At 46.1% G+C, this 15,791-nt stretch overlaps 1 protein-coding gene and 1 long non-coding RNA gene across 4 annotated transcripts in view; one reads left to right on the plus strand and one right to left on the minus strand.

The window, feature by feature from the left end:
- The window catches only part of LOC134294047 (uncharacterized), a 68,716-nt gene that overhangs the window by 46,502 nt on the left and 6,423 nt on the right, over nt 1-15,791 (plus strand). The window lies entirely within an intron of this gene.
- il1rapl2 (interleukin 1 receptor accessory protein like 2) overlaps nt 1-15,791 on the minus strand; it is a 584,424-nt gene that overhangs the window by 22,913 nt on the left and 545,720 nt on the right. For all 3 annotated transcript variants that reach the window (XM_062963793.1, XM_008119838.2, XM_008119837.3), the window contains exons 7-8: nt 9,268-9,397; nt 2,591-2,736 (exon numbers count right to left, since the gene is read on the minus strand). In XM_062963793.1, the coding sequence (XP_062819863.1) occupies nt 2,591-2,736; nt 9,268-9,397 (276 nt within the window). The remainder of the gene's footprint in view (nt 1-2,590; nt 2,737-9,267; nt 9,398-15,791) is intronic.

Consider the following 15,791-nt stretch of genomic DNA (forward strand, 5'->3'; position numbering starts at 1 on the left):
ATACTCGAGTATATACAGTAATTTCTTAGAAGTATTTTCTGAAGGAGAGGAAGGGAAGGAGAAAAAGAAGCGGTTGAAGTGGTGTCAAACTGAATTAATGCTACAATGTAGACACACCTCTAGTGGGCTTGCTGTGCCCATTTATCTTGGAAGTGTAGAAACAGCAGGAACAAACAACAAAGAACTAAAAGCTGGATGCTTCTCAATGAAACGGACACATCGATTGGAGCGAACTCCCCTTCTTTGACAGCAGACTGGCAACGTTTTATTCGGAAACCATTCAGCATTTTCAGCATTTTCAGAGAATGGGATAAACGCCGAGCTGAACGTCAAATGATGAGAATGTGAGAGCCACATCCCTGCTTTGAATTCCAAGTCACGCAATTCTTCTTGCATGAAGTAGATATTCTTAAACACAAGCCTAAGCTGACACTGATGTCTTATTCCTTTTTAATCGGCAACGTGTAACTTGTCAGGAGCTACAGGAGCAAATCAGGCTGCGCTCTTGAAATGAAAGACACATTATCCCTCTTGTGAGATGCTCTTTTTCAAGAGTGCTTACTTTTCTCCCTTTCCCTTTGCATTAGCGGAAATATACCCTTGAGGGGATAAATACATATTACACATGTCTTGGAGCAAACACAGTTTAGGACGCTTCCAAGAGAGGAGGGAAGCCATTGAGGAATACTAGGATGTGTTACCAGGGCCGGCCCTAGGTAATTTTCAAGTGTAAGCGAACAGAATTTTGGCGTCCCCCCCCCCAAAAAAACAATCTCTGAAAAATCAAAGCGTTGGATAAGCGAAAATGTTGGATAATAAGGAGGAATTAAAGAAAAGCCTATTAAACACCAAATTACATTATGATTTTACAAATTAAGCACCAAAACATCATGTTTCACAACAAATCAACAGAAAAAGCAGTTCGATATATGGTAATGTTATGTAGGAATTACTATATTTGCGAATTTAGCACCAAACATTGAACTGGGATATAGGGCGTGCTTGGGCGGAGGTGCCTCAATGGCGCCCCCTAGAGGATGGCACCTTCAGCAACCGCATACTTCGCCTAATGGTTGAACCGCCCCTGTGGCTTATGTGATGGGTTGTGAGGTATGGAGAAACCTCTGAGGATGCCTGCCATAGATGTGGGTGAAACGTCAGGAGAGAATACTTCTGGAATATGGCCATACATCCCGGAAAACATACAATAACCCTGTGATCCCGGCCATGAAAGCCTTCGACAACTCAGTGGACTAGCTGCTTGGATAATCCGGATTTTATGGCATGGTAGAAGCAGCCTAAGATAAAGGCGTGATTTCTCTTTGTAAAATGGAGTAATACCCTGTTTCCCTGAAAATAAAACATCCCCAGAAAATAAGACCTAGCAGAGGTTTTGCTGAATTGCTAAATATAAGGCCTCCCCGAAAGTAAGACCTAGTAAAGTTTTTGTTTGGAAGCATGCAGGATCAGTAAATGTACATACCATAGATTGTTGTACTTGGAAATAAAGAAATAATAATAATATAATCATAACTTTATTCTTGTATCCCACCTCCATCTCCCAGAAGGGACTCAGGGCAGCTTACACAGGGACAAGCCCAACAACAACATAAATGTACATACAAACAGAAATTTAAAAACACTATAGCAATCTATATATATAAATGAGTGATGGCATCACGGCAACCCACAAAACAAAACTACAGGCCCCCCAACCTAGAAATTTGACAACACAACCCATCATCCATGCCTCTAGGTTGATACAACAAAAAGAAAAGAAAAATAAAGTCCTACTTAGAGGGAGAGCAATAATTGTTTTTATCCAATTGCTGCCACTTAGAAGGCTAAGCTCCGCCCACTTGGTCTCCTAGCAACCCACTCAGCCCAGTGTTAATAAAAGAATAAAAAATAAAATAAATACAAATAATACAATAAAAATAATTAAAAACACTAAAAAATTAATACAATAAAATACTATAACAAAATAACTAAAAATAATACAACAAAATAATAAAATATAATAAATAAAAAAGATAAGTTACAATAAAATTAATTAAAAAAATACAAATAACGTCAAATAAAAATTCCACAACAACTTTTAACCAATACCACCACCACTTTGCCACAGCAACGCGTGGCTGGGCACAGCTAGTAAAATATAATATAGAAATTCTCGAAAGGATTCACAGTTTGATTATGGTGGTTTGTGATGAAAACTACTGTACAGTAGACAATAAATTTTCATTTTTTAAAAATTCAACCATAAATGTGAATTCTTCTTTGTGGAAAAATAAGAAATCCCCTGAAAATAAGACCTAGCGCATCTTTGGGAGCAAAAATTAATATAAGACACTGTCTTATTTTCAGGGAAACAGGGTAGTATATTTTAGATAATACAGCTCTGGGACAAATACTGTAGTTAGGGGTATTAATTCACTATGTAATGCAATTTTTCTTGAGTTATAAATGTCATTTCCTAATTGGTTATATCATAAAAAAATGGGAAAACATGGGAACAGGACATCCAGCAGCATATTTTGCTTTAGTTTTGTCATAGAATCTTAAACAGTTGGAAGTGAACAACAAATACCTTTTTTGCGCAGAATGATGCTTGCGTGTTTCCGCCCATTTCTGTTCTCAACGTGGCACGTGTAATTGGCTAAGTCCGGCTCTTTTACCACATCAAAGATTAACGTCAGCTCCACTATTTTTTCTCCGAGATGCTCTTTGAGAAGTCTAGAAGCAACAACAAAAATGTCAGAGTTTATCGGCATTGAAACTGAAGAAAGGTTTTTTTGGGGGGTGGAGTCTCATTTTTCAGCATGGTCGTCTGTCGGGAGAGCTTTGATTGTGGCATGCTTGTTATTGCTATTGGGAATACAGAAATGCTGGACCACTCTCACAAGCACCATGTCAGACTACATAGAGAAAGCATTGAAATCCATAAGAAGAATGTGGACAATTCCAACAGAAAGGAGCAAACCTTCAAAATGAACAAAATCTGGCTGCCAGTATTAAAAATTCTAGAATCGGGACAGTAAATAAAGAACAACACTCAAAAGACAGGGGAATCCCAGACATGAATCAATCAGGGCCAGCTGACACCTCCCAACAAAGGATTCCCCCAGGCAGGAAGCAGCCAGACCTTGAAGCTGCAAGTCGATTCAATGCTAATCAAGGTGGTCAATCCGACAAGAGTTCTTTCTCCCACACTAGACATTATTCCACAGGTATATAAACCTGTATATACCTTTATTTAACACGCTGAGCCCCCCCCCTCAGTTTTCTACAAAATAAAAGAACAATAATAATAATAATATTTATTATTATTATTATTATTATTATTATTATTATTATTATTATTATAGGAGTCCCCGGTGGCACAGTGAGAGGGGGCCAGTGGAGGTTTGAACAGGGGCCGCAATTGGTCCCTGGGCTGGACTTTGGACACGCTTGTTCTAGGCACTCTAGGAAATCTCTATTATATCCTTGGGCCAGAATCCTTCATTTGAATAGGGCAGTGATCCCCAAAGTGGGCGCTACTGCCCCCTGGTGGGCGCTGCAGCGATCCAGCGGGGCGGTGGTGGCACCTATTAGGAGATGGGGGCGGGGCCAGGGGAGGGGCGGGGCCTCTTCCCAAGAGCCCAAGACAGGGCTGAGCACCTGAGACACCTGTTAGGACACAGGGGGCAGAGCTAGAGGATGGGGGCGGGGCCAGGGGAGGGGCGGGGCCTCTTCCCAAGAGCCCGAAACAGGGCTGAGAATCTCTACCTCTCCTGAGGCACTTGTTGGGACACAGAGGGAGGAGCTAGGGAAGGGGGCGGGGCCTCCTTCCAAGAGCGCAAGACAGGGCTGAGCCTCTATACCTCTCCTAAGAGGCCTTTTAGGACTAAAGGACGAGGCTAGGTGTGGGGGTGGGGCCTCCTTCCAAGAGCACGAGACAGGGCTGAGCCTCTATACCTCTCCTAAGAGGCCTTTTAGGACTAAAGGGCGGGGCTAGGGACAGGGGCGGGGCCTCTTACCAAGAGCGTAAGACAGGGCTGAGCCTCTATATCTCTCCTGAGAGGCCTTTTAGGACAAAAGGGCGGGGCTAGGTGTGGGGGTGGGGCCTCCTTCCAAGAGCCCAAGACAGGGCTGAGCCTCTATACCTCTTCTGAGAGGCCTTTTAGGACTAAAGGGTGGGGCTAGGGATGGGGGCGGGGCCTCTTCCCAAGAGCACGAGACAGGACTGAGCCTCTATTCCTCTCCTGAGAGGCCTTTTAGGGCTAAAGGGCGGGGCTGGGGACAGGGGCGGGGCCTCTTCCCAAGAGCCCGAGACAGGACTGAGCCTCTATACCTCCCCTGAGATGCCTTTTAGGACTAAAGGGCGGGGCTAGGTGTGGGGGCGGGGCCTCCTTCCAAGAGCCCGAGACAGGGCTGAGCCTCTATACCTCTCCTAAGAGGCCTTTTAGGACTAAAGGGCGGGGCTGGGGACAGGGGCAGGGCCTCTTCCCAAGAGCCCGAGACAGGACTGAGCCTCTATAGCTCTCCTGAGATGCCTTTTAGGACTAAAGGGCGGGGCTAGGTGTGGGGGCGGGGCCTCCTTCCAAGAGCCCGAGACAGGGCTGAGCCTCTATACCTCTCCTAAGAGGCCTTTTAGGACTAAAGGGCGGGGCTGGGGACAGGGGCAGGGCCTCTTCCCAAGAGCCCGAGACAGGACTGAGCCTCTATAGCTCTCCTGAGATGCCTTTTAGGACTAAAGGGCGGGGCTAGGTGTGGGGGCGGGGCCTCCTTCCAAGAGCCCGAGACAGGGCTGAGCCTCTATACCTCTCCTAAGAGGCCTTTTAGGACTAAAGGGCGGGGCTGGGGACAGGGGCAGGGCCTCTTCCCAAGAGCCCGAGACAGGACTGAGCCTCTATAGCTCTCCTGAGATGCCTTTTAGGACTAAAGGGCGGGGCTAGGTGTGGGGGCGGGGCCTCCTTCCAAGAGCCCGAGACAGGACTGAGCCTCTATACCTCTCCTGAGGTGCTTGTTAGAACACAGGGGCAGGGTATAGAGGTTCAGCCCCATCAGGCACTTGGGAAGAGGTCCCGCCCCCTCCTCTAGCCCCACCCCCTGTGTCCTGGCAGGACAGGGATAGAAGCTCAGCCCTGCCTCAGAGCTCATAACTCCGCCCACCCCAGTCCTGGTCGCCCATTTGTGGCTCCGCCCACCTCCCCTCCCAGTCCGGCATCTTGGACTAGGGGAGAGGCTTAGCCCTGCCCTCTTGAGCAGGAGCCACGCCCACCCCTCTAAGCCACGCCTCACTTTCCAGGGATTGCTGAGTAATTTTTTTGGAAAGGGTTGCAGTAAGCCAAATAAGAATAGGGTTTGCTGTTATCAGTTTTGTGTATCCAGGCAAGGGATGCTTCCTCGCGGAAATGTGGATCGTACTGTATCCTCCTTAGGAGCAAGGATTTTAAAAAAGAAGTCTTGATTCTCCTCGAAAGCGAGTTCACCCTTTCACTGCAATGATCAGTGTTTTGTCTGTGTGTGCGCTTCCTTGTGTTGCTTCTCTCTGTAATTCCTCATTGCGCCAGTGGCTTCCTAATTAACTTGTATGGATGAAATGCAATGGCAAATTAATCGGGAGGTGGGGAGAAGAAGGGTTTAATTTAAAGTCTCTTCCTGCTCACTCTCCACATATTTCTTCTCTTACTGATAATAAACAGGCGGGGTACAACACGGACGTTTTAATAGAGTTTCCCAGGCAAGCCCCTCAAGAGATTTGTGCACTGTCTTTATGGACCCGGCCAAAGAAAGGGGAAAAATTAGCAACCAATCGGGTGATTTATATATTACGGAATCCAAAGTGGAGCATTTTCCTCCAGCAAGGCAGAGCCGCGGCATTGAAATTCATTTCAGGTTCCGTTCCCAATCAGGCGCAATTCACAGCCCTCCAGGCAGACTTAAAGACTATTATTTCTTGTTTTAAGTGGGCCAGTTCGATTTACACAATGTTTTTATTACAGCTCTTAAAAATCCACCTGGTAAAGAATGTTTCATTCTTCCTTCCTTCATGCTCCCACCCCCTCAATCTGCCATTCCTTTCGGTAACGGTTCAGGGCAGAGGCAGCCAGCGACGACAACTGTTTCAATGTCTTGGTTGCAAAGCTGCCAATGCCATTTCTTATTCTGTATCAAGGCTGGCCCGGCTGCCAGGCAGAGTGAGGCGGCTGCTTTGAGCATCAGAAAATTCAGCATCAGCAGTACCATTCTCAAGCGTTCCTCCTGAACTTCCCACTCTATACTAGGGTTGTGCACAGATCCGTTTTTCAAAGCACCTCAGCACTGATTCACCTTGCTACAACACACATGCTTCACCACAGCAGGCTTGGGTTTTTCAGTTTCTTGATAAAAAATAGACAAACTTAATAAAAAGCAGTAAAGAAAGCAATAATCCAATTGCAAAGGCAATCTACAAAACACAGCTCAAAGTCTTCGTAAATAGTAGTACAAAAATCCCAAAGATAGCAAAGCAGTTCTGAAGAAACCAGGTCACATGAGCTCCAAAAGTATAATCCAAATACAGATTCTAAGCTTGAAATGAAGCAAGATATATTTCCATGAAACAAGGCAAGAGTTGATTCTCCAAAAGCAATGTTGCTCTGTCTAAAATCTTTCCCCAGTTACATCCCTTTTTAACCATTCTTGCAAGCTAGAAACATATTCCTCTGAGATCTGGCTCCCCCGCGCTTGCTTGCAATTCTCATCTGATAAAAAATAGCCAAAATTAATAAAAAGCAGTAAAGAAAGCAATAATCCGATTGCAAAGGCAATCTACAAAACACAGTTCAAAGTCTTCGTAAATAGTAATACAAAAATCCCAAAGATAGCAAAGCAGTTCTGAAGAAACCAGGTCACATGAGCTCCAAAACTATAATCCAAACACAGATTCTAAGCTTGAAACGAAGCAAGATATATTTCCATGAAACAAGGGGAGAGTTGATTCTCCAAAAGCAATGTTGCTTTGTCTAAAATCTTTCCCCAATTACATCCTCTTTTAACCATTCTTGCAAGCTAGAAACACATTCCTCTGAGATCTGGCTCCCCCGTGCTTGCCTGCAATTCTCACGGAGTGTCTGAGGCCCGATCTCAACTTTAACCTAGAATTTCTGTCTAACAAGAATTCACCCCCCTCGCTGCCATCGCCCAAGGTAGATTTCCATTGCCAAGTAGGGAACTGATTTAAGCATTGAACTGATTGTAGTCCAGTCCTTAAATTACTATAACACACTGGCTCTTTATCTACAAAGCCATTAAAGGTTCAATCTGGCAAACCTAGTTGGATCACATCTAAATACTGGCAGTGAGGATGGGGCCAGGATTTTGGAGAGGTGAGAGCCACCACATGTGCTCTGGACCCTTGTCCTTCCTGATTCATAAAAGAGGCCAGAGGGGGTCTGGAGGAGTGGGTTAGGGAAGTGATTAAGGCCTCCCTACGTCAGGGCAGGGTACCCGCTGGCCTCGAGGAGGCTGTAGCAAGACTTCTTCTAAGAAAACATTCCCTAGACCCCTCTGTACTGGACAACTACAGAATAGTCTCCAGCCTCCCATTTTTAGGCAACCTCTTCCTGATACGCTGGGAAAAAATGCTGCCCTCCACATTTGAAAGACTCAAAAACTGCACTTTAACCAAAACGAATGTAGTGGACCCAGTGGAATACCAGATTTTTAGTGTAGAACTCAATGGAATTTAAGTTATGTGGTGAAGTGAGAGGCATTCTCAAATGCAAGCTGAAACATCCAGGTTTGCAAATCTGCAAAAGGAAGACAATGTAGGGGCTTGCCTAATTTCTCTTGGGAGGGAGTTCCAATAGTATATCATATATAGGCTTGGACTTTTTGTTTGATTCCCCCCTTCCCCAAGACTCCATTAGATGCTCCCCAGTTTTTGTTTTCTTCCAAGCTCTGCCTCGACTTTGGCTAAGGTTTCACTCCTTGTCTCTTCCCAGTGGAACCTCTGCTCTGGACCCAAGGAATCATCTGATACGAAAAGCAGAGAAGAGAAATGGTGTGACCTGGATTACACGGTGCCTATGTATTACAGTGGAGTCACAGACAGGGGCGGTTCAACCGCCAGGCAAACTAGGTGCCATCTTGTAGGAGGCGCTGTTGAGGTGCTCCCGGGTGCTGAGATGCACGCGGGAGAGCCTCAACTGCGCCTTTGATAACATGGCGCCACCTTCCGGCTGGCCTGGGCCTTCCGGGCGGTGTGCACGCTCTCTAGCTGCTTCAACCAGCGGAAGGAAGTTTCCTTCCGCCAGTTGAAGTGGCTGGAGAGCGCACCCGCCACCTGGAAGGTGGGCCCACGTCGGCGTGGGCCCGCCTTGTGTGCCGCCATGCACCCGTCCTGCATACCAGCATGCGTGCTCTCCAGTAGGCTTCCGTGGCCTCGCCCGTGGCCGTCGCCGCCTCCTCCTCCTCCTCCTCCTCTTCCTCCTCCGAGGTTGTGAAGTTTGTAGGAAGCAAGGCAAGTGGGGTTTATTTATCCGTGGAATAATGTCCAGGGTGGGAGAAAGAGCTCTTGTCTGTTTGAGGCTAGTGTGAATGTTGCAATTGACCAGCTTGATTAGCATTTAATGGCCTTGCAGCTTCAAAGCCTGGCTGTTATTTGGCCCTGATTGCTTCCTTTCTGGATTTACCCAGTTTTCAGAGTGTTGTTCTTTATTTAGGCTTTTCCTTAATCTCTCCTTATTATCCAACATTTTCTCTTATCCAACGCTTTCATTTTTCAGTGATTGGTTTGGGGGGGGGGGGTGCCAAAATTTCTGTTCGCCTACACTTGAAAATTACCTTGGACCTGCCCTGGTCACAGATCAACTCAGGGGATTCGATTTCTCTTAAAGGAGGCCATCCATCTTTCAGAGCATATCGCTCTCAGAAAACCAAATCCATTCCCTGAATGTCATGGCACGAGGCGACTGCGCTGAGCTTTATCTCCAGGCCTGAATGCTAAACAAGGACCCAAAGCCAACGAAAGAATTGCACTGATGGGAGCCAAAGGGCACGAGGGACCTCTTCTGAGGACACAAGCAGTGGCTGTGTGTGTGATTTCTTCTGAAAAAGGGAAAAGAGCCCTTTCCGATGCTTGCAGCAAACCATCTGTCCACTACCTTCTAGACAAGGAAACAATTCTCTGCTCAGCATAAACAACCTGTGAAGTGTACTATTTTGAGACATCCGCTCCTCTCAGATTGTGGGAAAGGGAGGCTGAGAGCCTCTCAGACTCTTTCTGCTATCATGTACCTGATTTCGCCTTCTTTGATGTGGTTTTCAAGTTCTTCAATGAATCTCTCTCCTCGGGTCCAGTAGATCATGGGACCGGACTCCCCGCTGAACCCAAAAAATGCTTTGCAGGCAACGGTCAATGGCTGACCTGAGGAGAAAGAAAAGACAACACAGGAAAGTGAGGCGGGTGGTGAATAGTTGCGTCCTCAGTGAAGAACGGTGTTTTGGCATTTGAGAGGCACAGCTGAGGAAATGAGTTTGCATAAATATATATGGGATATATGGACACAGAAAACCTTGTTTTAAGGAACGAAGATGTATTTCCAAAAGACCACTGTTTCCTGCATCCTTATTAAATTTTTGTTGGCAAAGAAACATGTTCTCTCCTTACAAAACACTGCACATTTTCACAATTTGTTTAAGTGTATATTTAATTCACTGACACAAAATGTGCTTACACTAGAGTCATCTATTATGGGAATGCGTCCTATTGGACATGGTGGCAATTTGTTTGTTGTGGACCTTCAGGTTGTTTTGTAACTCCTGGTAGCCTTGAAGTTCTGTCACAGAGATTCATTGGCATAATATGTATAGAAGGGCTTTGCTTTTGCATTCCTCTGGGATGAGAAAATGTGACTTGTTCAAGGGTATCCAGGAGGTTCCTGTGGCCAAACCCATGCAGTGTGATACCACTTTAATTGCCATGGCTCAATGCAATGGAACCCCGAGAGTTTGAGTTCGGTGAGGTTGACAGTCCTCTTTGACAGAGAAGGTGACAAGCCTTCTAAAACTGCAACTCCCATGTTTCCATAGCACTGAAAGTGGTACCAAATAGGGTTGTGCATTTGGGGAAACCTTGACCTGTTTTGTGTCCCAGCTTTCGGTGGGGGCCCCAATCTGTTTTTGGGAGCCTTCCAGAATCAGGAGGACAGATATCTGTTTTCAGTTTGGGGCCCTGAAAGATCAGTTTTCTATCAGACCATTATTGAGAGGGGGGAGCTTCCCACCCAGGCTCTCCTTCCCAGTGCATGCTTTAAGGCTGCTTCTTACCTGCTATTGCTACTCTAGAGTAAGAAGTGCTTGGCTGCAGGTACTGGCAGGCACACACACTTTCTGGGCCTGCACACCACGCCACACACACACACTCTTTCTTGGAAATACAGTGCGTGTGTGGCATGATGTGCAGGTCTGGAAAGCATGTGTGCCTGCCAGTACCTGCAGCCAAGCGCCTCTTACTCTAGAGTAAGAGATGCTTGGCTACAGGTACTGCAGGTGTGTGAGCTTTCTGGGCCTGCACGTCACGCCACACACATACTCTCCTTGGAAAGAGAGTGTGTGTGTGGCATTCAGGCCTGGAAAGCAAGTGTGCCTGCCAGTACCTGCAGCTGAGTGCCTCTTACTCTAGAGTAAGAGTTGCTCAGCTACAGTCACTGCAAGCGCGTGCTCTTTCTGGGCTTGCACACAACACTACACGTGCACTGTTCTTGGAAAGACTGTGTGTGTGGCATGTAGGCCTGGAAAGCATGAACGCTTGCCAGTGCCTGCAGCTGAGCACCTCTTTCTGTAGGGTAAGAAGCGCTTAGCTGCAGGTACTGGCAGGCGTGCAAGCTTTCTGGGCCTGCACGCCACACCACACACATACTTTCCTTGGAAAGAGAGGGTGTGTGTGGCATTCAGGCCTGGAAAGCAAGTGTGCCTGCCAGTACCTGCAGCCAAGCGCCTCTTACTCCAGAGTAAGAGGTGCTCAGCTACAGGCACTGCTGGCGCGTGCTCTTTCTGGGCTTGGACACTATGCTACACATGCACTGTCCTTGGAAAGACTGTGTGTGTGGCATGCAGGCCTGGAAAGCATGAACGCTTGCCAGTGCCTGCAACTGAGCACCTCTTACTGTAGGGTAAGAGGCACTTAGCTGCAGGTACTGGCAGGCGTGCAAGCTTTCTGGCCCTGCACATCACACATGCACTCTCTTCCCAAGGCAAGGAGGCAAATTCTGGGAGGCACTTGGCTGCAGACAAAAGCACGCTTGGAGCCACAATCAGCTCCAGCTTGCTTTTGTGTCGAGCTGATTTTCATGCGGGAAGGTGGCTTCCCCTTTCGTGCTCCCGAAGAAACGAAAGAACTGGAGAAATGAATTCCATGCACAACTCTATTGCCAAACTACATTCAATCTCCAGTGTAGATGCACTCCGGGTCCAACACTTTATCCACTTGCTCCACACCGACTCCCACTGCAGCACTTCTGATTAAGCATACATAGAAATGTTCCATGTAATAGAAATGTAAAAGAAAACTACAGTTCATAAGTTCTCAAAGCATAGTAATTTTGCAACAACAGAGTTGATAACCACACAATGGACATCGTTAGATCTCAGAAATAAGTGATGGAATATTTATGAGTAAATATATATCTTGTGCCTCTTAAACCAAAATATTTGAAACATTGGGCAATTTCTGCTCCCTTTTGCATTTGCACAATCAATGTCTCAAGGCACATTGAAACACTTCGTAGCTAATGAGAGTTTTCCCAACAGGGAAATGCAAGCCAGTTTCAACATGGCCAAATAATAACAAACATCATATATATGCACAGTTATTGCAAACTAGTACATTCAACGAATGAAGAATAAACATAGGACAACTCAAATAAACGCGGCAGGACTCTTGCTGCTGATAGTAACGGACTTCAGCATTTGTTTTTAACATGAATCGGTTTTGTGTACATCTCTCTCTCTCTCTCTCTCTCTCTGGAGCTCCTCTTTGACTTTAATGGAAAAAGACACTTACAGCAACGTGAGAAAGAAGGAGGAAAAGTGCTTTGGTCAATCAAAATTGACAGCTCCTGCCCTTTATGTGGCACAACATGCTGGGCGGTAAGCACTAGTTGAACAGCTGAGGCAAAGTGTTTCCTATTCACCAACCCAGCAAGGTTTCCTTTCTGAAAAAAATAATAAATTGGGGGAAACAAAACTACTCCGGAGAGACATCTAATTTCTACAAATGCTGAGTATATTTCCTGAAGGGCTTCATATGGCTGGAAGAAATAACAAAACAAAACAAAAACTCAATCAAGTAATGAAGTTAAAAACAAACTGCTGTACGGATAGCGCTTCCCATCGATTCTGCAAACAAAGAGTCCCCGCAGAGTCCAAATCACTATTAAGTACTGAATTTAGGATAGGGAAAAGAAAGGACAGGCAGCCTGATCTAAACCGCTTTTACTTAGAGGTAAGCTTTGCCTCCGGTGGCTCAGTGTGTTAAAGCGCTGAGCTTCTGAATTTGCAGACACAAAGGTCCCAGGTTCAAATCCACGGAGCAGAGTGAGCTCCCGCTGTTAGCTCCAGCTTCTGCCAACCTAGCAGTTCGAAAACATGCAAATGGGTAGATCAATAGGTACCGCTCTGGCAGGAAGGTAACGGCGTTCCATACAGTCATGCCAGTGGCCACATGACCTTGGAGGTGTCTACGAACAACGCTGGCTCTTTGGCTTAGAAATGGAGATGAGCACCAACCCCCAGAGTATGAGTAGATCAATAGGTACCGCTCCGGCGGGAAGGTAACGGCGTTCCATGCAGTCATGCCGGCCACATGACCTTGGAGGTGTCTACGGACAACGCCAGCTCTTCGGCCTAGAAATGGTGATGAGCACCAACCCCCAGAGTCAGACATGACTGGACTTAACATCAGGGGAAACCTTTGCCTTTACTAAGCTTTGCTGTTTCCAAATGGATGTGTTCCTGAGTAAATTTGGTTTAGATGTCAAATGGACTGAAAGTGTTCCTTCTGCGTTTTAATGCTTGGCTGTTGACAATTCTTTAGCTTGTGTTTGCATGGCATTTTGAGGAAGGACAGATAACTTGAAGGGTGGGATTTCTAGGTTACAGAGTGTTGAAACTGAATGGGCCGGGAGATGATACTTTATTTATTTATTTGCAGTTTTTATATTCCGCCCTTCTCACCCGGAAGGGGACTCAGGGCGGATCACATTGTACACATATAGGGCAAACATTCAATGCCATATAAACATAGAACAGAGACAGAGACAGACGCAGAGGCAATTTAAACCTTCTCCAGCTTCCAGCTTCCTGAGGGTATACTTGATTCCAGCCACAGGGGGAGCAGCTGCTTCATCATCCACTGAGACGGCACTTCCTCATTCCAACGGCAGCTGGGTGATTTTTATGGTGTTGTAAATTAGCCTCCCCACATATAAGTGGTACCTAAATTTCCTACTTGATAGATGCAAATATCTTTCGGGTTGCTTAGGTCAGCAACTAACGGGCTATATTTTATTTTTAATTGTTGGGTGCTCACCCCGACACGGGCTGGCCTTGAACTCATGACCTCACAGTAGAGCTCCCTGTGGCACAGTGAGTTAAACCCTTGTGTGCTGGCAGGACTGCTGACTTGAAGGTTGGGTTGCTGACCTGAAAGTTGCCGGTTCGAATCTAATCCAGGGAGAGCGCAGATGAGCTCGCTCTGCGAGGACATAAGAAAATCCTTCCACAAGAATGGTAAAAACATCAAACATCCGGGCGTCCCCTGGGCAACGTCCTTACAGATGGCCAATTCTCTCACACCAGAAGCGACTTGCAGTTTCTCAAGTCGCTCCTGACACGAAAAAACAAAACAGTGGTGATGGCAGTTTCCATACACCTTGTATACTGGAGAAAGGACTCTGGAGCATTCTGTGTCTTCAATTACCTTTCTTGTGACATCGGTTTCAATTTATCTAATAAAGCTTCAAAAGCCTACACAATGCGCAGAGCATCTCTGTCGCTTTTGGCCATCGCGGGTTTCGCCAGAGCGTTTAAAGACGGCATCGGAGGGGAAAAGAGAGCAGGGTAGCTGTATTCCTGAGGAATTAACATTTAATAGGATATTTCAAGTGGCAAAAAGGAAGGAGGGTTGCGAACAGGAACATTGGAACTGTGATGACCCATGGGCCTTGTAGTCCTGCTCAGGACATTGTAATTCCTGATGAAGATGAAAACTTGGGTTTTTTACCTTCCCAGTCTGAACTGGATTCCTCTCAGCCAGATCTTTCCCAGGCAGATCTGGGAACCTTGCACCTGCAAGAAAGTTGTCTCCCAGAAGTATGTCAAACAAGCCCAGAGCCTACTTCTCCCGTATTCTTGCGCCGGGAGTTTTGTAAACAACAGAGAAGTTTGGATTCAGCTTCGCGCAGGAGTGCAAGGATTGCAGCTAAGAATGTGGCCAATTAAGACTGCTTCTCGTGAGAATCTTTGGGGAGTCTCACATCTGGTCTCAGAGTTAGCTTTCGGTTCTGATTCCCAGAGAACTGCTTCGGCGGGAAAGCTAGACTCTATTTAGGTGTTTTACCCGCGTAGTAACTTCGCGGAGTCAATTCGTCAGCCTACGGAGCGAGTTGTGTCTGGACAGCGCGCTCCGATTCAAGCCTCGCTCCTGCTCAAGCCTTGCCTAGCTATCCAGCCTTCGCCTTGCTTCCCAGCCTTTGTTTATCTACGGACTTTGCCTTGTTTCCCAGGATCAATCCTTGCCTTGTTCCACGGATTTATCAAGTTATTCCACGGACCTTGTTCTTGTTCTTAGTTACCTTGTTCCACGTTCAAGCCTTGTTTCAAGTATCAAGTTATTTCCTAGCCTCGCTCAAGTTTCATGGACTAAAGGACCTTGTCATCTCCCCTCACTTTGCTTGGCAAAGTGAGTGTTTCGGTTATTGGATTACAACTTTGGACCTTAATATTTTTTATTGGACATTGCTTTTTTGGACTAATTCTGACCTTTCCTGAAAGGTCTAATTCTGAACTATTTTCTACACTTGTTTTTATTAACTTTATATATTCCTTCAATAAAGATATTAGATAGATTCTGGCCTCTGTGTATGGTTATTGGTGCTCTGCAGCCTGGGTCGTGACAGGAACATCATTAATTCTCCGCTTTAAAGCGGGGTCACCTTGGTACATGAAAGCCTCCCGGTTCCAAGTGGGGAAAAAACTGTCGTCTTGAGCTTTCTCCTTCCGCTCTGTCAATCAGACCTGTTTGTGGCAAATTCCCTGCTGACAGTATTGCAACTTCCCTACGGACTGGCTGGAATGGCTTTGGAAAGCGAGGGTGTGTTTCATGCACTTTTCTGGTGCCACTGTCTGTGCTGCCACCGCACACCCTGCAACTGTCCCGATTTGGCTGTGGCAGTCCAAATGAATCTTCTGCCATCCTATGTTTTCAATTGGATTTTAAAATCCCATGTATATATATAAAAGGGTAATGACATTTCAGCCTAGGACAAAACAACAAAACTACACATCCCAGAAACACTAAACTTGGCAACAAAATCACTCATCCATGCCTCTCGTTCATTCAACAAAAAGCTCCAGCTACTCCAGAAAACGGCCAGGCTTTGAGACTGCAAGGCTATTCACTACTATTCCACCTGGCTAACAAAGGATTCCCATAAGCCACAGCAACGCGTGGCCGGGCACAGCTAGTTACTTTTAAAAGCTTCTCTCCTTTCTTTCCCTGTTAGCTCTCAATTTACTTCATTCGCTGCCGACTAATTTCA

Source organism: Anolis carolinensis, unplaced genomic scaffold (assembly GCF_035594765.1).
Source record: "Anolis carolinensis isolate JA03-04 unplaced genomic scaffold, rAnoCar3.1.pri scaffold_12, whole genome shotgun sequence".
Lineage (NCBI taxonomy): Eukaryota > Metazoa > Chordata > Lepidosauria > Squamata > Dactyloidae > Anolis > Anolis carolinensis.